Source organism: Phoca vitulina, unplaced genomic scaffold (genome assembly GCF_004348235.1).
Source record: "Phoca vitulina isolate PV1807 unplaced genomic scaffold, GSC_HSeal_1.0 scaffold7, whole genome shotgun sequence".
Taxonomy (NCBI): Eukaryota; Metazoa; Chordata; class Mammalia; order Carnivora; family Phocidae; genus Phoca; species Phoca vitulina.
This window is the reverse complement of record NW_022589710.1, coordinates 69,641,333-69,668,992: the sequence shown is the minus strand read 5'-3', so window position 1 is coordinate 69,668,992 and position 27,660 is coordinate 69,641,333. Positions and strand designations below refer to the sequence as shown.

Genomic DNA, 27,660 nt, shown 5'->3' with positions numbered 1-27,660 from the left:
AACATGCAGGTCAAAGTACACTAATATTTTTATATTGTTCTATTTCAAATTGGTAGAATTCAAAAACACAGAACACGGGTACACAGTGCTTGGGTTTTATTTAACATCATGTCCATGACCCAGGGCCAGCTTGGAATCCCCAGTCAGGACAGAGTCACATGGCCCACAGCTCACCAGGACCCCCCTCTCCCAGTCCACCCTGTGCTGACATAAGCCAAGGGGCCCCCATAAAGTAGGCGTGGGACTCAGTTCACTTACAGGTTTTTAGAGTCCTTGTAAAATGGATTCCCAGAGCAGCCGCTTCTCCCAGAAAACTCCCAGAAAACTCCGACAGCGGCGGTGGGTGGGTCAGGGTGGGCTCCTAGGTGCTGGTCTTTGGTTTTGGTCTAAGCTTGTTCCAAACTCTCTCCAGGGCCACTTTTCCCATGAAGAAGGTGATGGCAAAATTACGCTTGTACCAGTCTCTACAGAGAAACACCAGAAGCACATGTGACATCCCCCCAGTAACTGAGGACTAGCGCCCGGGCCTCTGAGGGGAATTCCCGGCCCACAGGCAAGTCCTCCTGACTACCCTCCACCTTTCCCACTGTCTCTTCCCTTTTCTGCCCTCGTTAAAGCTAAACTGGCCATAAGAGCCTTCCTTCCTCCCCCCAGATTGAATAGGCTGAGAATAAGGCTCAACAAAGTGAATGCCCAGTGCACCCCAACCCCCACCTTTTCCTATTCTGCTACAATCCTCTGGTTTTTGCTAAAAGACTCCAAAAGAGAAGCCTGGGGCCTCCAGAGTCCCATGGCATTACTGGAGAGAGACAACTGTTGAGTGATGGGGGCGTAACCACTGGGCAAACAACTGGCAGGACTCAGTGGGGACCATGCTGGTTGGGCATCTTATTTGCATAAGAAGCACAGGACAGAGTACTCCATCGTGAGAAGTTAATTTACCATGACTGCCAACATCATAAAGCTCCACATCCTCTTTTTCTAAATGATCTGAGCTTTTGTGTAATCTGTGTCTCTAAGGAAAGAGTTCCAGAGCTTCTCATACAAATACTGGGATGGAGTTCACAGTCTCAGGCTCACTTGCCCATGAGTTACTGTACAAAACATGCCGAAAATTGCAAATTCACCCCCACTGCTCAATGGGCCAAGCTTGGAAAGTTTCCACAACAGAATGCACACATTCCAGACTCTTATGATGCTAAGCCCTTGGAAGCTGAAATGCCAATTAGTACCAATGCTTTTCAGCCAAATGAGCTAATGAGTGCACATGGGACTTTTATTTCAGACTGGACTCAAAGGATTTACTGGGTCTCAGTAGAAAGGAAGGAGAGTGACCAAGGGCTCAAAAGAAGCGGTACCAAGAGGTAAAAGCGCTCCTTTTCTGGAGCCTTTGCAGTGGCTGGATAGAAAACCCCTCTCCTCATGAGAACGATCTTGTTTCTATCCACTTAATTGATGTTATAAATGGGAAGCAGTGCCGTAAATGAACAAGAAAAGCTTCCATCCCATCGAGATTAAAGTTCTTATGCTACTAAGGAACAGCCAGATTCTACTCCATCAATACTCTGACAAAGTGTAGGGAAACTCAGCTTTTCCCGTTTCAGGAGGTGGCGTGGGCACAGAAGGGGATGCTGAGGCCCCTCTGCTACCTGCCATCCGGTAAGGCTGGTCCTCTCTGCTCTGAACCCCACACAGCACACACCCAGCCCACCGGGGATGAGGCGTGGTACAAACATGGTACAGGTCCACACCAGAAATCAAAGGTCTAGAGAAATAAAACTTATACTGGCTTGACTGAGTAACTTAGCTAGCTCAGAGTAACGGACTACACTAACCCACTACGCACATACTGAGAGACTGATCTGTCTGCGTGTTGGTCTCTTGAGCTCGCCAAGCCTCAACCACTACCACCATCCTTTAGGTCTTACCTCCCCTGCCTGGCCTGACACTGCCACTGTTACCTTTTAAAGCAAACCTCAAACATCATAGCCTATCATTTCACCTGAAAATACACATTATGTATCGTTAAAACCCTTTTTAAAAACATGTAACCACAATACTACCATTGCATTTGATAAAATGAACACTAACATACCAATACAACCTAATATACAGCCACTGTTCAATTTCCTCTAACAAAATGTCTTTTACAGGTGGTCTGTCTACATCAGGACCCAAATAAGGACCGCACACTGCATGAGGCCTCTTTGAATCTGAAGTAGATCCCCCTCCTGGTTAAAATTCTAGTTACTGGGGCGCCTGGGTGGCTCAGTCCTTAGGCGTCTGCCTTTGGCTCGGGTCGTGATCCCAGGGTCCTGGGATGGAGCCCCGCATCGGGCTCCCTGCTCAGCGGGGAGCCTGCTTCTTCCTCTCCCACTCCCCCTGCTTGTGTTCCCTCTCTCGCTGTGTCTCTCTCCATCAGATAAAATCTTAAAAAAAATAAAAATAAAATTCTAGTTACTTGGGGTGCCTGAGTGGCTCAGTCGTTAGGCGTCTGCCTTCGGCTCAGGTCACCATCCCAGGGTCCTGGGATTGAGCCCCGCATCGGGCTCCCTGCTCAGTGGAGAGTCTGCTTCCCCCTCTCCCTCTGCCTGCCTCTCTGCCTGCTTGTGCGCTCTCTCTCTCTCAAATATGTAAGTAAAATCTTTATAAAAAAATAAATAAAATTCTAGTTACTTGTTGAAACTGGATCTGTTCTTGCAGAATTTCCAACATTCTGGGATTGTATCTTCAGGCTATCATTTTAAACGTGGTCTTCTATGAACCCCTCTCACCCTCACCCCACACAGCCTTTACCTTCTTCCTGTGAACTGGTATTAAGTCTCGAGGTCTGCCTAGATTCCTCTCCGTTTTTTTGGTAAGAACGCCTCCCAGGTGGCACCCCCACTTCCTCCTGCACCCCACAGAGGCATGCAGCAGGGGCCCCACTGTGTACAGCAAGGTGCACCGGGGCTCAGGAGCAATCACCCTGACCCATGTATTATAAAGCCCCACCAGCTTTCCTACCCAATGGTTTTAGTGGTTGTGAGTGACTGTGACCCAGATCCATTATTCATTGGGAAAATGTTAACTTTCTAACTCCTTCTGCATTAGCTGTCATCCTTCTACAAAGAAAAATGCTCCTTCATATGGCTACCCTGAAACAGAGTTGATGCATGAAAGGTGTGTATTCTTTGGATTCTTTTATTTATCAATTTTCAGAATAACGAGTTGGCTGCCTAGCTATATCCAGAGGTGACTGTGAGCTTTTCTTTTTTTTTTTTTAAGATTTTATTTATTTATTTGACAGAGAGAGCGAGAGCAGGAACACAAGCAGGGAGAGAGGGAGAGGGAGAAGCAAGCCTCCCGCTGAGCAAGGAGCCTGATGTGGGGCTTGATCCCAGGACCCTGGGATCATGACCTGAGCCGAAGGCAGACGCTTAATGACTGAGCCACCCAGGCGCCCCTACTGTGAGCTTTTCAATATTGTTATGATTGCAAAGATCTTTGCATATTTGATATATATTTTAATCCACTGTGGTCATTCCTTTGTGCGGCTGAAGTGGCCTCATCCTTGGCCTATGGGAGCCCCTCAAGTTGGCTTCTGCACCATTCTCATGTGACCCCACTGGTCTCTGAGCCTCCTCACTTTCAAACACAAGGTGTCTCGACTCATCATGCGCTCTTCCCACCCCAGAACCTCTCCAAGGAGCCCAGGTTCCCTTTAGTGGAAAGTGCTGTTTAGAACCCACTGTCCAAGCACGAGGGGTACAAACTGCTATGGGGTTGCCACACAAATATCTTTACGCTGTCAACTTTATTTAAAAGTGTAAAAACTAAGTTTACGGCAACATCTACCTTTAACATAAACATAAATGTCTCTAAATACAAATAAGAAAATAATCCTACCCAATATGGATATAATATTCAAGATTTTAGAAAAAAAAATAAACATACCTGTTATAATACATGTGCTTCAGAAAATTTTTACTTAAAAATTCCTTGTAAAAGTCAGCCATTTCTTCTGCATCTAATGTTGCTTTTTGACCTGAAAATTAATTTCAATTTAAACATTAAGACTTGGGGGCGCCTGGGTGGCTCAGTCGTTAAACGTCTGCCTTTGGCTCAGGTCATGATCCCAGGGTCCTGGGATCGAGCCCCACATCGGTCTCCGTGCTCCACGGGAAGCCTGCTTCTCCCTCTCCCACTCCCCCTGCTTGTGTTCCCTCTCTCACTGTGTCTCTCTCTGTCAAATAAATAAAACCTTTAAAATAAATAAATAAATAAATAAATAAATAAAACAAAAAACAAACAAACAAACAAACATTAAGACTTGGGGCGCCTGGGTGGCTCAGTCAGTTAAGCGACTGCCTTTGGCTTAGGTCACGATCCCGGGGTCCTGCGATCGAGCCCCACATCGGGCTCCCTACTCAGCAGGGAGCCTGCTTCTCCCTCTCCCTCTGCCTGCCTGATCCCCCTGCTTATGCTCTCTGTCAAATGAATAAATAAAATCTTCAAAAAAAATAAAAATAAAAATAAACATTAAGACTTAACAGGGAGGAACCCACACACTACTACTGATCTAATAGAGGTCAGCAAGATGCAGGATACAAGATCAAAATACATACATCAACTGTATTTTTCTAAACACCAGCAATAAACAATCCAAAAAATGAAATTAAGAAAACAATTCCAGGGGTGCCTGGCTGGCTCAGTCGGTGAAGCATGCAACTCTTGATCTGGGGGTCGTAAGTTTGAGCTTTACATTGGGCATTAAGTTTACTTAATTAAAAAAAAAATTATATATATAAAGAAGAAAGAAAACAATTTTATTTACAATAGCATCAAAAATAATAAAGGACCTAGGAATAAATTTGAGAGGAAGTGTAAGACTTACACACTGAAAACTATAAAACACAGCTAAAAGAAATGAAAGAAGACATGAATAAATGGAAAGACATCCCATGTTCATGGTTTTAAAGACTTCATACCGCTGAGATGGCAACACGCCCCAAACTGGCCTTTGGCAGAAATTGACAACCAGATCCTAAAATTCATGTAAAAATGCAAGGAAACCAGCAGCCAAAACAATCTTGAAAAAGAAGAACAAAATTGGAGGACTCACCTTTCTCAACTTCAAAACTTACTGCAAAGCTACAGTAATTAAGATGGTGTGGTACTCACAAGGACAGGCCTCAGAGTCCAGAAATAACCGCAAACATTTACGAGCAAGTGATTTGCAGTGAAAGTAACAAAACAATTCAGTGGGGGTGGGAGGGTGGGAGACAGCCTATTGAGCAAGTGGTGCTAGAACACTAGAAAGTCACGTGCAAAAATATAAAGTTGAATCCCTACCTCACACCATATACAAACACAACCTCAAAATGGGTCAAAAACCTAAATGTGAGAGCTAAAATTAAAAAACTCTTAGAAGAAAACAGGGACAAATCTTCATCTCCTTGAATTAGTCAGTGCATTTTAGGGATGACACCTGAAATACAGGCAAAGAGAAAATAGATGAATTGGACTTCATCAAAATTTAACACTTTTGTGCTTCAAAGGGCATTATCAAGAGAGTAAAGAGACAACCTACAGAATGGGAGAAAATATTTGCAAATCACCTACTTAATATGGGTCTCACATCCAGAATATGTAGAAAACACTTAAAACAGAACAACAAAAAGAGAATAACCCACTTTAAAAATGGGCAAATGACTTGAATAGATATTTCTCCAAAGAAGACGTACAAATGGCCACTAAGAACATGAAAAAATACTATCATTAAGTCATTAGGGAAATTCAAATAAAAAAGACAATAAGATACCATTTCACGCCCACCAAGACAGCTATAATGCTAAATAGACAATTGTAAGAAGTATTGATGAGGACATGGGGAACCTGGAACCCTCACACACTGCTGGGGGGAATGTAATATGGTGCAGCCGCTGTGGAAAGTAGCCTGGCAGTTCCTCAAAAAGTTAAACACAGAGTTATCATATGACCCAGCAATTCCACTTGTAGGTATGATACACAATTGCTCACAGCAGCAGTCTTTGTAATAGTCAAAAAAGCAGAAACAACCCAAATGTCCATCAACTGATGGATAAACAAAATGTGGTCTATCCATACAATAGAATATTGTTCAGCCATAAAAAAATCTTTGAAATCCTGGTCCATGCTACAACATGGATGAACCCTGAAAACATGCACTTAAGTGAAAGAAGACAGACACTTGGGGCACCTGGGTGGCTCAGTTGGTTAAGTGTCTGCCTTTGGCTCAGGTCATGATCCCAGGGTCCTGGGATCAAGCCCTACATCGGGCTCCCTGCTTGGCGGAAAGTCTGCTTCTCCCTCTCCCGCTCCCCTTGCTTGTGTTCCTGCTCTCGCTATCTCTCTCTCTGTGTCAAATAAATAAATAAAATCTTAAAAAAAAAAAAAAAAGTCTGACTCTTGATTTTGGTTCAGGTCATGATCTTAGGGTCATGGGATTGAGCCCCACGGCAGGCTCTGTGCTCAGTACAGAGTCTGCTTGTCCCTCTGCTCCCCCCACCGCCCTGCTGTTTGCATGCACTCTCTTTCAAATAAATAAAATCTTAAAAAAAAAAAAAAAAGGCGGCAGACACAAAAGACCACATATTATATGTTTCCATTTATCTGGAAAGGTCCAGAAAAGGCAAGTCCATAAAGACAGAAAGTAGATTAGTGGCTGTCAGGAGCTGGTGGGAGGAAGAAATTGGAAGTGACTGCCAGTGGGAATGGGGTTTCTTCTGGGGTGATGAAAATGTTATGGAATGAGATATGGTGATGGTTGCACAATCCTGTGAATACTAAACACTATTGAATTGTAAATAAAATGTGAATTTTTGGGGTACCCGAGTGGCTCAGTCGGTTAAGCGTCTGCCTTCAGCTCAGGTCATGATCCCAGGGTCCTGGGATCGAGCCCCGCGTCAGGCTCCCCGCTGAGCCGGGAGCCTGCTTCTCCCTCTCCCTCTGCCTGCCGCCCCCCCGCTTGTGTTCTCTCTCTCAAATAAATAAATAAAATCTTTTTTTAACATGTGAATTTTATGGCATGTGAATTCTATCTCAGAAAAGGAAAAAGCCTTAGGGAGAAAATGACCTATCACCAGACTAGGACAGTTCCAGTGTAGCTCAATTTCTTCATACTGCAAGCGCAGGTGTGCGTCTACCAATGCCCGTCATGTGTGGCATGCTTCACCGTGTCTACTCCAATGCCCGCTGAAGCTGCTGACAAGAAACGTGAGCAATCCGCATAAGGGAAATGGAATACTTCCTCACTTTGAATGCATCCTGGCCTGGGGCAGACACCGGCCTAACCGTTCAGTCTCTGAGCCAGTGAGCACACACTGGACCAGGGAATGCATTAGGTGCTGGTGGGGACTGGTGACACACAGGGACTGACCCGGCCACCTCCACAGTGCTGTGTGGTGGGAGGTGCCAGCCATGGCGCCCACCCTCAGAGCCCCCCACCAGATTTAAAAAGGCCACACAGGACAGGAACCAGAGAGCAGCCCACAGGCCAGTCTCAGGACACCAAGTGAGGGCTCAGAGTGAAGGCACTCTGGCTCCGAAGCCCCAAGCCCCAAACAGGTCCCACCACCTCGGCAGGAGCCTGGAACCGCCCCCGGGGGTTCCTGCACATGCAGGGAGGCCCATGTCCGCGCTCCGACCTCAGCTTTAGCATGCTTGCCCTTGCGGATGCTGTCTCAGGTGGAGGCCATGTTTCCCAGCGGCACAGCTGAGGTCGATGCTCCAACCCTATCAGGATCTGGGGGAGACAGAGCTGGGAAGGTAACTCAAGGGCACGTTTCCACAGAAGCAGAAGGGAAAGTGGCTGACCTTTTACACATACGACATAGACGCACACACTCAGATGGCACGGCCCAAGCATGTGCCTGTCCCCTCACAGAGGACGAGCACACACCCCTTCCAAATCGTAACCCAGGGCCTGCCTGAGTAAACAGCAGTGTGTTCCACACGTCCTCACTCCTCTGACCCTGCAGTTCCTCAAAACCTCCATCTCGGGGAGGAGCAGCTCAAATCTCCCCTAGCTGCCTCTCCTCAGCCGGGCCTTCTCTGAGGCCTTGGTACGACGCCCACTGCCCCCGCTCCACTTCCCTGTTGTTCTTCATACCCCAGGAGTGTGGCACGTGTCCACTGGGCTACCTGGCTGTGGGTCACACTCCCAGCCCACATGAGAACGTCAGCTGCATGAGGGCAAGGCTACAGCTCTCTGTCTCATCCATCACAAGTCCCGGTGCCTAGCTTGGCACATGGTAACTATTGGGTAAGTACCTCAAATCAACAAATAGATCGATGGTAAGTGGGACAAGAAAGAGAACCACCAGCTGCCCAAGAAGGGGAGGGAGGCCAAAGGTTCCCAGGGAAGGGGACATTTAAGCTGGGTCTCACAGGATGAATAGGAGCCCACAGGGTAGAGAAGGGAGAAAACAGGTCACAAGCCATGGACCAGCATGGAGGAAATAAAGGGTCTGGAGAGGCACAGATGTGACTGAACAGGGTGAGCGAGGAAGAGGGTGGTCAGGGCCTGAGCGCGGCGACAGGGCCAAGGAACGGAACCCCTGGCTCGAGCACTGGTGTCTTCTGGACGAGGAGTCTTGGGAGGAGGCATGTGTGCGCCCTCACGTCGGCTTCCCGGCACATCTCTCTGCGGCCTTGCCCGCGCACACGGGGAACGAAAGACACGCCCCCAGCAGCAGCGGTTAGTGCCCCAGCTCAGATGGAGCTCTGTCCCTCACTGGCAGATGGCCCAGAACTTTGGCCCCTCTCACATCTAGAACGTGGATCACAACAGCACACACCATAAGGCTGCTCTGAGACCAGATGAGCTGTGGCCAGTGTGGTGGGCAGGGCAGGGCCTGGCGCGCGGCGCTCACTTGGTACCACTGCTGGCAGAACAGCAGGAGCCCCAGGCTTCTAAGGAACATCAGGTGCCGTCTTCATCTGCTGGCCCGGTGCGGTGTCTTGTCCAAACACCCCAAAGCCAGAGCTCAGCATAAAGCAGAAGCACCAGAAATGCGCACCAAGTAACTCAGATCCCGCGCATACCAACACTGCAACGTGCTACTGAGCTCTAATGAAAGTAAACAGAGGAAGGCAGGCAGTAACCTACCTCACTATACGTCTGCTGAAAACCGGGTGCGGGGTTCATACGTACCAGCTGGCTTTCCCACTGCATGAAAACTTACTTCTGCAACAAAAGAAATTAGAGGCAAGAATCCTCCCACTGCACTGCTGCTCTGCAAATGAGACTTAATTTGGGGACAGGCAGAGCTGAAATCATGGTGTTCTGCTTCTTGCACTGGAAATTCAGTAATTGTTCCACATTGCTGCAGAATATTCCAGTGAACATCCACCAAGTGGGAGGGCCACTTATCTAATCTGTGATTACTGGAATTTAGATACTTCCCCCCAGCTTTTTTTTTGCAATTAAAGATAATGCTGTGGGGGCGCCTGAGTGGCTCAGTCGGTTGAGCATCCGACTCTTGATCTCAGCTCAGGTCTTGATCTAGGAGTTGTGAGTTCGAGCCCCGCCCGTGCTGGGCTCTGGCACTGGGTACGGATAACGTTGCAAGGAACAAGCAGCTGACTCTCTCATGTTTTCCTCTAGGATGCTTTCTTAGATGTTCTGTGATCAAAATTCTCCTGCTTCCTGGCATATGTGTGCTGCCTGCAATCACGTCCTTCTGGAAAGAAGGCTGGAATGTTCTCCTGCCGCTGACCCCCTCCGAGCGCTGTACCGTACTTCCCTCCAGCAGCACCGAGCTGCTCCCGGGAGCCGCCCCAGGAGTTCAGAGAGCACACAGCGATTCCCGGGTGCTGTCCCAATACGCACTGTAATCTGCAGCCACGCCCTCACCCACACGTACTCTGTCATTTCTACAAACTGGTTCATGCTCTTTAGCAAGACTGCCCCTGGCATCTCTGCTCTATCATCCGCTGTTCCCGTGTCACTTGTTTCCTGGATGCAACCCTCTGTCCAGCCCCCCTGGTTTACACTGGCCTTGCGCCGCCACCAGGCCCCGTTTCCACAGCAGCAGCCCCGCTCACTCAACACAACCCGCTGAGCCTCGGCCTCCCTTTTTCCAGGGCCCCTCCCCACGGGCCCCCAGGCCCCGCCCCAGGCGCCCTGCCCTTGAACTAGAGAGGTATACTGGGAGGTGGAGAAAGCCCATTCACGGCAAGAGAAGGCTGAGGCCTGGGGTGGGCTGCTGTTCATGGCTCCAGCAGCTGAGAGCAGGCCACGCCCGGGCCTGGCTCTACCCCAGCCCGGGGCCTGGGCACCCTGTGTCCCCTCACACACTCCTTTACAGAAGGATCAAAAGGAGTCCTCCCAGGGCACCTGGCTGACTCAGTCAGTGGAGCGTGTGACTCTTGATCTCGGGGTTGTGAGTTCGAGCCCCACATTGAGTGTAGAGATTGCTTAAAAATAAATTTTTTTTAAAGATTTTATTTATTGAGGCGCCTGGGTGGCTTAGTCGTTAAGCGTCTGCTTTCGGCTCAGGTCATGATCCCAGGGTCCTGGGATCGAGCCCCGCATTGGGTTCCCTGCTCAGCAGGAAGCCTGCTTCTCCCTCTCCCACTCCCCCTGCTTGTGTTCCCTCTCTCGCTGTCTGTCAAAAACTCAAATCTTTAAAAAAAACAATAAAAATAGGGCGCCTGGGTGGCTCAGTTGGTTAGGCGACTGCCTTCGGCTCAGGTCATGATCCTGGAGTCCCGGGATCGAGTCCCACATCAGGCTCCCTGCTTGGTAGGGAGTCTGCTTCTCCCTCTGACCCTCTCATGCTCTCTCTATCTCATTCTCTCTCTCAAATAAATAAATAAAATCTTTAAAAAAAAAAAATAAATAAATAAATAAATAAATAAATAAATAAAAAACAATAAAAATAAAATGGCAAAAGTAGCAGGACCTACTTCTTTCGGTCACTGTGGGAAATAAAAAGATGACACAGGCAAAGGACTTAGCATAGTACCCAGCATGGTCAGGGTCTGAAATTGTGAGCCATTATTCTACACTTACTGTTGGGACCCAGCACCCTCTCCTGCTGGCTCCCGCCGCCAAGACAGCACCTTGATGACAGCAAACAGCAAAGCCCATCATCACCAGCTCTGTAGCCTGAACAGATCCAGGTGAGGTGAAGGATTAGCAGGGAGAGAGGGACAGTGCTTTAGCCCAATGACAGACGTGGCTTTTGGGGTCAATGGCTTCAGATTTTCCATGAGAATAATGTTTTGACAGTAGAAATCTGTTTAACAAACAGTTTGAAATGTTATTCAGGCCTAACATCAACAGCAAGAGAAAATGATCAAAGGTTTTTTGAGCACTAGATCTTCTATCCAAAAAAGAGCAGGCAGCTCAGTAGGCAGAGGGGACGGAATGGAGCAGAGCATTCCCGTCTGCCAAGCACACAGCACGGGGGACGAGACGTGAAAGAGGGGAGCTGGGCTGGGAGCACAGCTGCCATCCTGTAGTCACGGGGGTCTGAAAACCTAAGCTAGGCAACAAATGTCAGATCTGCACGTGGGGAAGGGCAGTCTGGCTACACTACAAAGAATGAATGTGAGGCAGGAGTTGATAAACTACAGCCTGCAGGACAAATGTGGCCCACCACCCTTGCTCTTGTAAATAAAGTTTTATTGGAACACATTCATGCCCACTAGTCTATGGATTTTCCATGGCTGCCTTCCCACAACAGAGCTGAACAGCTGAAACAGAGACCCCACATGGCCCAGAAAAAGAAACTATTTACTATCTTGCCCTTTTCAGAACGTTTGCCGACCCCTGATTTAAAGATTGGAGGTCAAGGAACCAATCAGAAAGCTGCTGCAGTAGTCACAGAACTCACAAAGGCCTGAACGAAAGCAATGTTTCAAGGACAGGGAGTGGTCAGAGTACTGAGAGATGTTTAAGAGGTAATCCTCATAGAGAAATGGGAGGTGACGGAGGGGGGATTTGAGGTGGACTCCCATGAGGTTTGCGGCTCCTGGGGGCTGGTGGGGCTATGAACTGAGGTCAGGAATGCAGGAAGTGGAGCTGGTATAGGAGAGAAAAACGCTGCAGAAGCCATGGGACTTTGGGATAGATGTTCAAAGGTCAGAGGGAAGTCATAGGTCAGAATGACCTAAAATCAGGAGAGGGATGATCTCCCCCAAAGGGAAAAGAGGGAGCAGGAGGAGGGCAGACCCACCGTACACACTCAGAGCACCTGCCCCAAAGGAGACCACAACTTGCCCCCTCAGCTTTCTCTCCTTCATCTGACATCTTTCTTTTTTTCTTTTTTTGATGGGGGGCAGGGGGAGGGGCAGAAGGAAAGAGAGAATCTCAAGCCGACTCCCCACTAAGTGTGGAGCCTGACAATGAGGGGCTCGATCTCACGACCCTGAGATCATGACCAAGAGTTCGGACACTCAACCGACTGCGCCACCCAGGTGCCCCTGACATCCTTTCTTTTTATCTTCTTATGCAGTTACTCAAACAAACACAATGTTAGGAGAAAAAGGACAAATGAACTAACCTGATCCAGCTCTCAGTTCCAGGCCTTTAGCTTTCAGTCTTGAGTGAATAAATTCTTCTTTTTCCTAAAAGAAGACAACCATCAGAATGCCCTTTCTTCATCTTTCCATCTTTCCTTGGCTAGGACACAGCTCGAAGGGTTCTGGACAAGTCTGGATGGAGATTTCTAAGAAAGGACCCATCTCCAAACCTGGTTTAAGCCATCTGAATATGGTTTAAAGTCCCATGCTTGAAGTAGGATTTGAAAACAAGATGTTTAATAAACTTTGGAAGGTACTGTTTATAAATGCACAGAATAAAATATAGTCCATTTGACATAGCCCGCCCAAACAGTAAGACATACAAAGCTTAAATATGTTCCTTCTGCATTAGAATATTTCTACTTTTTTCTCATATAGTTCATTTACAATGTGCTGTTAAGAATTCTGAATCCTCAGAACGAAATCACATCACAAAAACCCATATTTTCGGGATGGCTGGGTGGCTCAGTCGGTTAAGCGTCTGCCTTCGGCTCGGGTCATGATCCCAGGGTCCTGGGACCGAGTCCCACATCAGGCTCCTTGCTCAGCGGGGAGCCTGCTTCTCCCTCTGCCTGCCTCTCTCTCTCACTCTCTCTCTCCGACAAATAAATAAAATCTCTAAACAAAAACAAACCCATATTTTCATAAACACACACACAGACCTGTTCTAGTTCTGGCTCTGCTACTCCTTTTAACTACTTGAAAGCCTCAAGATCTGTGATGTTACGATGATCAGTATTTCTTATGTAGAGTTACAATATTGACTTAAAAATTATATGCGTACATACATTCACATACGTTTATTTGTATGAAAGAGGGAAGGGAGAGAAAGGAAAGGGATGGAGGGAGGGAGGGAGGGAGAGAGAGAGAGGAAGGGAGGGAGGGACGGAGACTGACCAAGTAACAGAAAGGCAAAGACTAAGGATTTAGCGCCCCCACGTGGCCATCTGTGTTATTTCTTTCTCACTTGGCCTCTGATCTAAGCTTACCTTACGAAATGTCAAATTCTGGTTTGCCCAGAATTGTTGGTTCCATTCTTGTGTTTCTTGTCTTAATTGTCTTAGCTTTTGTTCCAACGGTGATTCGTTTTCGGGGATGTAAAAGTAAACGGGTCGAAGGTTTGAATGTTTATCTGGGGGTCCTATCCAATCATGGCAAGATTTTCTTGGAGGGCAGAATCCTGAGACCTTTAACAAAATGCACAGGGTTAACATAAACTAAACGAATCCCTAGTAGTATAAAATGAACAGTCTAGATTTATTAAAGTCCCTCATTAGCTTCCTCTGTTTAAGACTGTCAGAGAATATCCAAGTTAAAAGAATTATAATAAATATTATTAACATGAACATTATACAGAACATGTTCAAGAATGGCACTGGGGTAATTCAATCCTAATGCAAAAAAAAAAGCATCTCAAGCTTACTTTGTACTGTATACAAAACTAACTCAAAATGGATCAAAGACCTAAATGTAAAATCTAAAACTATAAAACCTCTAACTTCTAAAACAGTAGAAAATGTTTACAACCTTAGACTAGGCAACGATTGCTTAGATACAACACCAAAAGCACAATCCACAAAATAAAACAGACAAGCCACAGACTGGGAGAAAATATATGCAAATCTGAAAAAGGACTTATTCCCAGAATATATAAAATTTCTCAAAACTCAATAAAAGAAAACAGACAACCCAATTTAAAAATGGGCAAATTAGCCAAATAAAACTTTCTCCAAAGAAGATATATAGATGGCAAATAAGCACATAAAAGCATGCTCAACATTACTAGTCCTCAGGGAAATGCACATCAAAACCACAATGAGATATCACTACACATCTTTTAATATGGTTAAAACAACCCCCAAAAGCGTCTGACAATAGCAAGTGCTGTTGAAGATGTAAAACACATGAGCTCTTACACGTCGCGGGTGGGAATGCAAACTGGTGCAGCCACTTTGGAAAAAAGCTGGCAGTCCATTACACATTAAACATACACCTCACATATAACTCAGCAACCCACTCCTACGTATTTCTCCAAGATGAACAAATACGTATGTTCACACAAAAGCTTGTATGTGACTGCTAAAAGTGGCTTTATTTATAATTGCCAAAAGCTGAAAAGAGCCTAAATGTCCTCCCACTGGTGAGTGGAAAAACAAAGTATGGTGCGTCCACACAATGGGTACTCTTCAACAATAGAGAACTACGTGCAACACAGATGAATCTCAGATGCATCGTGTTCACTGAAAAAGCCACATCAAGAGGCTGCCGACCGTAGGATTCTATTCAAAGGACACTGTGGAAAAGACAGGTGGTGGGGTGGAGGAAGGGGCTGACTACAAAGGAATTTTCTGGGCTGATGAAAACGTTCTCTATCTTGAATTGCGGCGCGGGTGCACACGTCTGTCAGCAGTGAGTGTTGCTGTATATAAACTGGGCTTCAATAAACTCGATATTAAAACAAAAAGATGACTTGAGTAGTCAAAAGACTAGCTTTCCATTTGTCCGTTAAAAGATCAATGTAACCAAAACTCATGGGGAAAGTACCACTCAATTTAGAAATCTCTTGTAAGTTACTTACAACAACAACAACAACACACTACTGACCACGACTTCCACCTCCAATAAGAGTATCTCCCATGCACCCTCCCGGCATCAAAAACTGGAAAACCAGCAACAGAAAGGAGCATGGATGAGTCTTAGAACAATATACAGACCGAAAGAGCCAGGCACAAAAGAGGATGTGCTATGGGATTGCACTGTGTGGCATTCTAGGAAAAAAATTAGTCACATCAGTGATTGTCAGGTTGAGGGTGGAAGGGATTGCTCTTATTGGGGTGGCAACTGCAAAGATTCATGTTTGTTAAAACTCATCAGATGTACACTTTGAATGGGTGTATTCATTTCACTGTATACAAATTACACCTCAAAGTCAATTAAAAGAATGGTTAAAACTTACAAACACCAGGGGCACCTGGGTGGCTTAGTGGTTAAGCCTCTGCCTTCGGCTCAGATCATGATCCCAGGGCCCCACATTGGGCTCCCTGCTCAGCGGGGAGTCTGCTTCTCCCTCTCCCATTCCCCCTGCTTGTGTTCCCTCTCTCGCCATGTCTCTCTCTGCCAAATAAATAAAATCTTTAAAAAAAAAATGAACATAATTAATATTTCTTTTCCCTTGGGAAAGCACTTCATTCAGGATATTTCAGTACTTCATGATCATCATTACAAGATGCAACTTCCAAGGCACTAAAAACAGAGATGCAGGGCTTGCAAATTTTAACCTAAAGCAGATTTTGTCTACGTGGCTACTCACTGACAATTTAATTTGAAAAAGTAGAAACAATAGCTAATCATTTTACCAATAGAATGTGGCTAGCGTTTAATGATGGCCCACCTGGCACGAGCAGCATGGGAGGGAAGGAGGGGCCCTAGCAAGAGAGTTCCCATCTGCTCAGCTCCGTGTCTAATCCTCAGCCCTCCTGTCGCAATGTGGGCTGACATTCATTCAGGTCCCTGGACTCAACCTTGAGAATTGAGCTAAAGAACCAAGTGTACGGGGGTGGTGGGATGGGGTAACTGGGTGATGAACATTAAGGAGGGCACGTGATGTAATGAGCACTGAGTGTTATAAAAGACTGATGAATCACCTCTGCCTCTGAAACTAGTCATACATTATATGCTAATTAATTGAATTTAAATTAAAAAAAAAAAAACATGGTCAAAGCCTGTTATACAAATGTTTAACTTATAATGCATGTCAATAATCACAGATTAAAAGTACTGTTATTTCGGGGCGCCTGGGCAGCTCCGTTGGTTAAGTGTCTGCCTTTGGCTCAGGTCATGATCCCAGGGTCCTGGGATCAAGCCCCACATCAGGCTCCCGGCTCAGCGGGGAGTCTGCTTCTCCCTCTCACTCTCCCTCTGTGCTCTCCCTCCCTCCCTCTCTCCCTCTCTCTCTCAAATAAATAAAATCTTTAAAAAAATAAAAGTACTGTTATTTCATAGAAAAAATATGCTTGGAAACGTTTGCCAAGATAGATGTGCAGAGATGTTCCTGAAATTCAAGCAACATTTCCAGAGCAATGATGACACCGAAGGAGGCCCCAGAGGAGTGCGAGGAGGGACCCCCCCGGCCCCCGCCAGTCCTGCTCTGGGGGGATGTGAGCACTCTGTGGGGGCAGAGAAGCCCGGAGCCTTTCTCTGCTGTGGTTGGGGGTGGATCTGGGAGCTGTAAGGTGGAGGAGCAGGGAGAAGCATGGGGCAGTGGTGAGGAATCGATGGGGACGCCCCCTGAGCAATGTGCTGGTACGTGTTTAGTACACCTGAGGGACGTATAGGATTATAACTTTGCTGATATAAGGATGTGTGGCACACACTTCACAAATAATAATAATAAACTATGATACCCTTCCTTGTAAATTCCACAGAGCCAATTGATTCTTACAAACTGTTTTCATTGTTTTAACAACAGCTTTGGTGAGAAATGATTCACATACTATAAAATTAACCCCGTTAAAGTATGCAAATCAGTGTTTTTAGCATGTTCCCGGAGGTGTGCAACCACTGCCAATCCAGAACACTGTCGCCACCCCAAGAAGAAACCCCGTCTCCATGAGCAGTCACTCCCCGTTCTCCCTCCCCTGGCTCTTGGCAACCAATGCTCTACTCTCCGCCTGAACGGCTTTGCCTATTGTGGACATTTAATGTAAATGGAATAACACAGTCTGTGCTCTTTCATGACTGGCTTCCTTCACGTAACTGTTTTCAAGGCTCATCCCCGTTGTAGCACGTGTCAGTACTTCCTGCCTTTGTACGGCTGACTGCTATTTCATAGTATGGATAGAATACATTTGGTTTATCCATTCATCAGCTGAGAACATCTGGGTTGTTTCCACGTGGCGCTATTTTTTTTTAAGATTTTTATTTATTTTTGAGAGAGCGAGAGTGAGCGAGCGCACACCAGCAGGAGGCGCAGAGGGAGAGAAAGAAAGAACCCCAAGCAGACTCCGAGCTGAGCATGGAGCCCGACGCGGAGCTCGATCCCATGACCATGAGATCACGACCTGCACCAATACCAACATTCCGAGGCTCAACTGACTGCGCCCCCCCAGGCGCCCCTTGGGCTCTTATGAATAGTGCTGCTGTAACTATTCGTGTACACATTTTTGTGTTTTCAACTCCGTTGAGTGTATACATAGGAGTAGGATTGCTGGGTCATATGGTAACTCTATGTTTAACCTTTTGAGAAACCGCCAAACTTTCCCAGAGCAGCTGCGCCTTTACATTCCCTCCAGCAGTGCGTCCTTTGTTCTCACTGCAACCATTCTCTAGGCACAAGCATTACCTCACTGCAGTCCTTTCACTGATTTCTGCCAACATCTTCTATTACTAGCCAACCCAGGGTTGCCAGTGACTAGTTTGTATACTTCAGATACAAAGGTTACTTGATAGTAAGGACAGGATAAAAGTGAAACATGCGGGGCGCCTGGGTGGCTCAGTTGTTAAGCGTCTGCCTTCGGCTCAGGTCGTGATCCCAGGGTCCTGGGATCGAGCCCCGCCTCGGGCTCCCTGCTCAGCGGGAAGCCTGCTTCTTCCTCTCCCACTCCCCCTGCTTGTGTTCCCTCTCTCGCTGTGTCTCTGTCAAAAAAATAAATAAAATCTTTAAAAAAAAAAAAAAAAAAGAGCTCTGCCCAATTAGCCTCACTTTCTGAGCAATGCCGCTGAGCAGGCTCTGCTGCTTCCCCCAGTACTTTTCCTCTGTTATCACCTTCAGACTTCTGGAGGATGATATTGCTAGACTGACAACTTTCTACCTGTTTCAAGTTAGCTTATTTCATGATCACTGCCAATACTTTCACTTTTTCTCGCAGCAGCAGATGCAAGAACCCACTGCTGACCAAAGTTAGAAAGAGTCACATGCTATCCTTTGAGAAACCTCCTCCTCTGGGGCTGAAGGAATAAGCTTTGCACAATCCTGGCCTGGTTTCTGCCCTGGCCCCAGGAGACGCTGAACTCTGGCATCCCCACACCAGGACTTGAAGGATTCAAAAGCCGCACCCATCTCCTCCTGTGGCGAGGTTTACAGTGTGTGCGCAGAGCGCCCTGTTTCTGCCTCCGTGACAATCCTGTGATGGGCCGGTCTGAGCAGCTCCAGCTGCCTCAGGACCGCACCCTCCCTGTCTACTCTGTCTCCATACCCAGCGATGCAGCGAAGCAATCTCTCCAAAACCCCCGATCAAACCATGCTCCCCCTTCCCTTAAAACCTTCAGTGATTACTCATTACGCTCTGGAGAGAGTCTAACCCCTCCCTGTGGTCTGGCAGTCTGGGCTTTTGCCCTCCCCCCACACAGGAGCCTCCTTCAATGACACACCAGCCTGCTTCTGTCCCTCCTCAGACTGCGCATGTTCTCCCTGTGGTCCCCCCACCCCCATCACCACAGACCACAGGTTCAAGGGCACGTCTCCAGGTGCTCCCCGTGGCTCCTCACAGCTTGTTCGTGCCTGCTTTTCCCACTAGACTGCGAGCCCACGGCGGCACGGACCGCAGCATCTGTCTGTTCTACGGTCGGAACATGCACTTGTTGGAACAACGTTCTTCCCAGTCTTAATCTTTCCTGTTGACTCTCTCTCTCTCTCTTTATGCAAGAAATCCACTCCATCTTCAAAAAGCTCAATATATATGAACTATTTGGTGGAAAGACACCTAACAAATCAGAGATGGCAATTATTGATGAACTAGCATCAGAATGTTCAGGAGTTCTTTTTTTTTTTTTTTTTTTTTAAAGATTTTATTTATTTGACAGAGAGGGAGACAGCGAGAGAGGGAACACAAGCAGGGGGAGTGGGAGAGGGAGAAGCAGGCTTCCCGCGGAGCAGGGAGTCCGATGTGGGGCTCGATCCCAGGACCCTGGGATCATGACCTGAGCCGAAGGCAGACGCTTAACGACTGAGCCACCCAGGCGCCCCAGAATGTTCAGGAGTTCTGAACGAACCAAAAGTCATTGCTGTCGAGTGTTCTTTACATTTTGGGTTCTTTTTCTTTTTTTTTAAGATTTGATTTATTTATTTGACAGAGACACAGCGAGAGAGGGAACACAAGCAGGGGCAGAGGCAGAGGGAGAAGCAGGCTCCATGCCAAGCAGGGAGCCCGATGCAGGGCTCGATCCCAGGACCCTGGGATCATGACCTGAGCTGAAGGCAGTCGCTTAAGGACTGGGCCACCCACGCGCCCCTACATTTTGGGTTCTTGAGGATCCTTAACTGTTAGTTCCTGACAAGTTTCTAGATTTTCCAAAGTCTGGATAGTCAGAGCAGCAGAGCCTCACTGAGCGTTCTGGAGTCAGACTCACGCACAGTGGGAGAACAGGGAGGGGCTGGTGTAGCTGGCCAGGCCAGAGCGGCAGAGGACGTGGGAGCCAGACTGACCAGCTGACTGGGGCGGGGGGGGGATCAGTCCAGCCACCGCTGTCACCTTTGCGTGGCCACGACTGCTGCAGGTCCCCACCCACACCGGAGTGCTGCGCCCTACAGACCTGCTCAGTCTGACTTCATTCTGCATTCATTTCTTGCAGATTCTGACATCCCTACGTTTGATCGTGTTTACTTTTGCCTAGTACTTCTGAAGTGTCTTTCTCAGGCAAAGCTGGACACTTTATTTTTTTTATTTTTATTTTTTTAAAGATTTTATTTTTATTTATTTGAGAGAGAGAGAATGAGAGAGAGCGAGTACATGAGAGGGGGGAGGGTCAGAGGGAGAAGCAGACTCCCTGCCGAGCAGGGAGCCCGATGCGGGACTCGATCCCGGGACTCCAGGATCATGACCTGAGCCGAAGGCAGTCGCTTAACCAACTGAGCCACCCAGGCGCCCAAAGCTGGACACTTTAGAAGAGGCACAGTTAGGTGCCTGGGTGGCTCAGTCGTTGGGCGTCTGCCTTCAGCTCAGGTCATGATCCCAGGGTCCTGGGATCAAGCCCCACATCGGGCTCCCTGCTCCAAAGGAAGCCTGCTTCTCCCTCTCCCACTCCCCCTGCTTGTGTTCCCTCTCTCGCTCTGTCTCTCTCTGTCAAATAAATAAATAAAATCTTTAAAAAAAAAAAAAAAGAAAGAAGAGGAGGCCCGGCCAAGGTGGAAAGTTCCAAATGAAGGGCCAGCGAGTCCACAGAGGGGACTGAATTCCTCCTTCCTGTGTGACAGCAACAGGGCCCTGCTGGCAGAAAGACACCCTAATCAGCTTCCCTAAGACCTGAAACTGCTGCTTGTCATCATCAAATCCTGATCTGATACCAGACTGGCCTAACAATCCTTCTCAGAAGGCAACAGCAGGATGGCAATATGTAGAACTTTCACATTTTATCCATCATTCTAAAAACAATATATGATCTCTAGTTTCCATTTTATTGGAAAAAGCCTTTAAAAAAAACCCTCCACGAATATTTCTGGACTTCTGCCCCAAAGCCTTTAGTCTTAGAAACTAAAGGTGATTCACACAAAGGGACCCAGTGGGTGGAAACAGAGATGGCCAGCCCAGGCTCACCCCTGCGGACTTCCATCCCAAGCTGGGGGCTCCTCCCCTTCCCCAAGCTGACCGACGACACTGAAGGACAGCAGCAAGGGGACAGACGGGCAGGCTTCACCCTAACTGTGCTTCACCAGTTTTACCACCTTTCAGACCTGGACCCGTCTCCTCTTCTTACAGGCTGCCTATCAGGAAACGTCAAGGAGCCATCCCAACAATTCATGGCTTTTTCAACCGACCCACACGGAACGAAGGAAGCTCAAAGTGGCACCAGAAGAGTTCAGTTACTCTTCCATCTGTCGCTTCGTGATCGCTCAAGCACTCTGCATGACGGGAGAGCTCTGTCAACCACCCTCAGTTCTCCATGATAACCTGAGAGATCCTATCTTAATTGTAGCAGAGGTGGCTCCTCTCTCTCCCCTATAAATATAGGTTCCGTCTTTGTACATCCAAGAACGGCTATTTAAAAGGGAGGAGAAGGGGTTTGGGGGAGGAAAAAGTCCTTCTGTAAAAAGGAAGAATCCCTTTGAGGTTAGAGTAATTACTGTAATTTGTGGCTCTTACAGCACCAGCATGTAATGCGCGGCTGGCGCGAAGGGGACTGGCTGTCTTGGTAGGGGCGGGGGGCGGGCGCCGCACAAGCTGGGACCCAACAGCTCCGCTGGCAAGCGACCCGACAGTTTCTGCCTCTTCACAGAGGAAGGACTGTGCATGCAGCTACTTGTCAGACTGAGTTTTCATCACTGTGTCTGGTGGGGCACTAACCTTCCAGTCTTTCCTCTTGAAGTGCAAACTGCCAGCCAGGCAGCCCCGTGCTGGGCTTCTCCTGGTCCCGCTGTGTAGGCCCCGCTTCATTCTCCATCCCTTCCGCTTCACAGCAGGCCCCCGAGCTCTCCCGGCACACTCCTGCTCTGCCCTCGCCCCCCAAGCCAGGATTTGGAATGGAGGACTTTCCCCCAGGCCCTCCTTCCCAGAAGTACCTATACATACCACAGAGCTCCTGAGTTAAGGTGTCACACCATCAGCCACTGGGGAAACCAGTGGGCAAAGATGAAAGGAACAAATGTTGGCCAATTTTAGTGTTCCTGCAGGTGTTTCCTGGTCTATCGTCCTGACACTTCTGAGATGGAAACTGAAAGTCTGACCTTCTGGAGGGCTGGAATCCCCTGCCTCCCATCTAGACAGAGGCTAGACGCCTCGGCATACCACAGTCAGCAGTACATCAAAAGACCAGCACATCAGGACCAAACTGGGTTTATACTAGGAGTGAAAGCTTGGTTTAACATCGGAAAATCAATCAATCCTGATGGAAGAAGACAAATTCCCAATGAAGTAGTCATCTCAAAAAAAAAAAAAGTCAAATCTAAATGTGGTCAAGGCTCTAGATTGCAGCTGTCCATTCACAGGAAACACACAGATGGGAGGAACACATTAAATTACACCAGGGGAAAGCCAACAGCAAAATGCAGACTGTGGGAAATTCTACAGGATACATCCTTCCCCTGCTCCCAATAAACTGCTTTGAAAAGTGGAAGGGGATGGTCAAAACCTATAGATCAAAAGAGAAATAAAAGAGTATCAATCAATTGCAATGTGTAGACCTTATTTGCATCCTGATACAAGCAAACGTAAAAAAAAAAAAAAAGACTTCTAAGACCATCGGAAAAACCTGAACACTGAACATTTGCTGGAATTAAGGAATTATAATATTTCAGTTATTATGTTTATATGTATTTTTAAAATCCGTGTCTTTTATATTTTTTATTTATTTTTTTAAAAGATTTTATTTATTTATTTGACACAGAGAGAGAGAGATAGAGAGCACAAGCAGGGGGAGAGGCAGAGGCAGAGGGAGAAGCAGGCTCCCCATTGAGCAGGGAGCCCAATGTGGGACTCAATCCCAGGACCCTGGAATCATGACCTGAGCCAAAGGCAGACGCTTAACCAACTGAGCCACCCAGGCGTCCCTTTATATACAAGATTTTATTTATTCATTTGTCAGAGAGAGAAAGAGAGCACAAGCAGGGGGACGGGCAGGCAGAAGGAGACGCAGGCTCCCCAGTGAGCAAGGAGCCTGATGGGGGTGCTCAATCCCATGAGCCTGGGATCATGACCTGAGCTGAAGGCAGATGCTTAACCAACTGAGACACCCAGGCGTCCCAAAATCCGTATCTTTTAAAGATACATATGGAAATAGTTACAAATGAAGTATGCAGTCTGATATTTGCCACAAAATTATCCGGGAGTGGGGGGAGGGATGGGGTAAAGATGAGATAAACACCCCCGAGTAGATAACTATACAAGCAGGGTACTGGATACACAGCAATTCTTTATAATCTTCTATTTTTGCATGTTTTAAATTTCCCATAAGTAACAAGAAATGAGTGCAATTGCCCACATTAACAGAGTAAGGGGAAACCCTATAATCACTTCACTCGATGAAAAAGCACGTGGCGACAAGAGAACACCAGACTGAGAATGAGAACAGCTCCCTTTAGCCCTGATTCTGCTGGGTAACACCAGGCCAGTCACTCCACCTCTCTGGGCCTTGGGCCCTTGTCTCGAGAATAATGGGAGTTTAACCACACATTTTTTTTTTTTTTAAGATTTATTTATTTGAGAGAGGGGAGGGGAAGAGGGAGAGGAAGAGAGAATCCCACAAGCAGACTACCCACTAAGCCTGGAGCCTGACAGATGTGGGATTCAATCCTAGGACCCTGGGATCATGACCTGAGCCAAAGGCAGACGCCTAACAATTGAGCCACCCAAGCGCCCCTTCTTTTCTTTTTTTTAAAGATTTTATTTATTTGAGAGAGAAAATGCACAAGCAGGGGAAGTGGCAGGCAGAGGGAGAGGCAGAAGCAGGCTTCCCACCGAGCAGGGAGCCCAACGCGAGGCTTGATCCCAGGACCCTGGGATCATGACCTGAGCCGAAGGCAGGCACTTAATCGACTGAGCCACCCAGGCGCCCCAAGAGCTGACTTTTCTTTTTTAATTTATTTATTCATTTGAGAGAGAGGGTATGGGGGAGAGGCAGAGGGAGAGGGAGAGAATCTTAAGTAAACACCGCTGAGTGCGAGCCCGAGCCCGACGTGGGGCTCAACACTGTGACCCTAAGATCATGACCTGAGCCAAAATCAAGAGTCGGATGCTCAACTGACTGCGCCACCCAGGTGCCCCAAGAGCTGACTTTTTAAGTTGGGTTTGGAAGAAAAAGTGGTACAAAGATAGGAGATGGGAATAAATCATGTAGACCCTAAAAGCAGCTCTCCTTAGGGGCGCCTGGGTGGCTCAGTCGTTAAGCATCTGCCTTCAGCTCAGGTCATGATCCCAGGGTCCTGGGATCGAGCCCCGCATCGGGCTCCCTGCTCGGCGGGAAGCCTGCTTCTCCCTCTCCCACTCCCCCTGCTTGTGTTCCCTCTCTCATTGTGTCTCTCTCTGTCAAATAAATAAATAAAATCTTTAAAAAAAAAAAAAAAGCAGCTCTCCTTAATTCCAATGGAGAACAAAGAATTAATGAAAAATACGTAGTGTGAAACAACAGATGTTGGTGAGGATGTGGAGAAAGGGGAACCCTCCCGCACTGTTGATGGGAATGCAAACTGGTGCAGCCACTGTGGAAAACGGTATAGAGGTTCCTCAACAAGTTAAAAATAGAATTACCCTACGATCCAATAATCACACTACGGGGTATTTACCCAAAGAATACAGAAACACTAATTCAAAGGGATACATGCACCCCTGTGTTTATAGTAGCATTATCGACAATAGCCAAGATCTGGAAGCAGCCCAAGGGTCCACTGATTGATGAATGAAATCTTGCCATTTGCAATAACATGGATGGATCTAGAAAGTATCATGCTAAGTGAAATAAGTAAGTCAGTGAAAGACTCATGAGTGCAATTTAAGAAACAAAACTAAGGAGCAAAGAAAGGAAAGAAAAAAGAGGCAGACAAACCAAGAAACAGACTCTTCTTTTTTTTTTTTTTAAAGATTTTATTTATACATTTGAGACAGAGATACAGAGAGAGAGAGAGAGAGCACAAGCAGGGGGAGGGGCAGAGGGAGAAGCAGGCTCCCCGCTGAGCCAGGAGCCCTATGTGGAGCTCGATCCCAGGACCCTGGGATCATGACCTGAGCCAAAGGCAGACGCTTAACCATCTGAGCCACCCAGGCGCCCCAAGAAACAGACTCTTAATTACAGAGAACACACTGATGGTTACCGGGGGGATAGGGGAAATAGAGGATGGGGCTTAAGGAGCGCACTTGTGATGAGCACTGGGTCATGTATGGAAGTGCTGAATCACTATATTGTATACCTGAAACTAATATAACACTGTATGGTAACTATACTGGAATTAAATTTAAAAAGTTAATTAAAGGGGCGCCTGGGTGGCTCAGTCGTTAAGCGTCTGCCTTCGGCTCGGGTCATGATCCCAGGGTCCTGGGATCGAGCCCTGCATCGGGCTCCCTGCTCCGTGGGAAGCCTGCTTCTCTCTCTCCCACTCCCCCTGCTTGGGTTCCCTCTCTCGCTGGGTCTCTCTCTGTCAAATAAATAAATAAAATCTTTAAAAAAAAAAAAAAAGTTAATTAAAAATATGTTGTGTGAACTAAACATACAGAATTAAAACACATCTATTTAAATAAAGAAAACAGGTTTACAACCTGTTACTTTTAAGAAGACCTAATATTTAAAATCAAAGTCTGAAAGACAACAATCTCTCTGTGCTGCAGGAATTTAATTACCTGGAGAACCAGCCACATACTCAGCAAACAAAGACAAGACCAAACACATAGGAAACACAAAATGCCCTGAAGTAAGAACTGTTCCTTTAAGTTCCATATAATATCTAGCATAATGGGGCACACATCCTAAAAAACAAAACAAAACAAAAAAACACAACACCACAAGTCATAATGCTAGAACAGAACAAGGTCTGACTCATGGGCCAGCTGCTTCACTTTTCAGCATCATCACAATCAACACCGTCACAGGCTTAGACAGGTGAGCGGCACCAGCTTCCTAGTCACTTGGGACTACAATAGGAAGAAAGGTCTCATCTTGAGGATTAGACCCACGGTAAGATTTATTTTAACCACAAGGCTATGTGACAATAAAGAAAACTGTGTGTGGTGTTCTTTTTTTTCTTTTTAAGATTTTATTTTTAAGTAATCTCTACACTCAATGTCGGGGCTGGAACTCACAGTCCCGAGATCAAGAGTTGCGTGCTCCGCCGACTGAGCCAGCCAGGTGCCCCTTGTGTGCTCTTTTTTCCAGCACTAGTTCACAAAATAAGCTACGGTAAGTCCTCATCCTAGGGACACTTGTTGATGTGAGAAGTCTGCCCTTCCAGAGCATTTTCAAATACATGATTATCTTCCTGCCCAAAGACTGAGATGCTGGGTGGGTTTCTATGTTATAGGAATGTAAGTCACAGCTGTGGCCACTGTAACAGGGAACTGAGTCAGGGGACCAGTCGCCCTGCTAACTTCTTGTCTAAACTGAAAACTAGACAGAACTTCAAAGCTGCGTTTATAAAAGCAGCTAACAGTAACAAACTAAAATAAATGAAAATTTACAGGCAGGCACATTCTGGAATTCTTAACTGGCTTTTCTACCCCAGGTTCTCCCGCCTCCGTCCTTAGCCTGTTGGCAAATTCGGGGTTAGTATACGTGTGCTTTTTAAAAATATTTTATCTGCAGCCCATTCCACACCTCAGTCAACATTCTCGTATGACGGTTGGAATCAAAGCCTAGGACTTCGTAGACAAAACATCCTTCCCCAAAGAAGTGCAGTTTATAAAAACTGTCATTTTTTGTTGCTACAGGTTATTAACCATTAACCTTCCACCCGTGAAATGCGCGTATGCACATAGTTTCCAAACAAGAAAAACTATTCAAGGGGCAGTCCTACAAAATACAACGACTAAGTGTGCCGTCGCTTGGAGAAACCCGCGAATAATCTTAACGAAGACAAAACGCAGACCAAAACAAAACATGCTGTGCACATCAAGAGCTCTTCAACTATAGGAATCATCCTCGAGGAGCGAAAAGGTGCGTACAAAGTCGCCAGCCGACTCTGCTGCATTCGCAAAAGTTCTGTCAACGGCGCCCGGGGTGGCAGCGACACCCTCGGCCCCAGGACACCAAGGCGGCCGACGCAGGACACTGGGGGCTCCGAGGCCGGGAGGTCGGGCGCCCCTCGCGCGGGAGACTGCCGACTCTCCGCGCCCCCGCCCCCCGCGGGCCCTGCTCCCGGAGGGTCCGGCTGACGCCGCAGCCGGGCACGAAGGGGTGCGGGGCCCACAGGTGTCCCCGGGTCAGTCCTCTGGCGGCCCGCCTCCCGGCCCGCCCTCTGCAGGACCCCCGCTCACCCGGCCGGACGCCGCATCCCTGCGCTCCGCGCCGCGCTCCGGGGCGAGCTGACAGCCGGGGCCAGCGAAGGCACGGCAGAGCGGAGGGAGAAAAGCCCTCCTCGAGCTTCGCAAGGCCGCCATGGCCAGCGTCCCGGGCTGCCGCAGCGCACGGCAGAGCCGCGCCGGCGCGAGGGGCTGCCTTACGGCACGGTCGCAAAGCCGGCGGCAGGGAGCGGCG

At 47.5% G+C, this 27,660-nt stretch overlaps 1 protein-coding gene across 3 annotated transcripts; it reads right to left on the bottom strand.

Annotated features, from left to right (window-relative positions):
* Positions 1-81: 81 nt before the first annotated feature.
* On the bottom strand, positions 82-27,608 carry LOC116633322 (cytochrome c oxidase assembly factor 8). 3 transcript variants are annotated; one of them, XM_032405998.1, is made up of 5 exons: positions 27,441-27,608; positions 13,542-13,739; positions 12,534-12,597; positions 3,937-4,027; positions 82-464 (listed from the first exon to the last, which is right to left on the bottom strand). In XM_032405998.1, the coding sequence occupies exons 1-5, from the start codon at positions 27,561-27,563 to the stop codon at positions 362-364; spliced, it is 579 nt and encodes a 192-aa protein (XP_032261889.1). In that variant the 5' UTR covers positions 27,564-27,608; the 3' UTR covers positions 82-361. The 3 variants fall into 3 exon arrangements, with proteins under 3 accessions (XP_032261889.1, XP_032261890.1, XP_032261891.1); XM_032405999.1 differs by lacking the exon at positions 3,937-4,027; XM_032406000.1 differs by lacking the exons at positions 82-464; positions 3,937-4,027 and adding an exon at positions 8,643-9,208.
* Between the last annotated feature and the right edge of the window lie 52 nt (positions 27,609-27,660).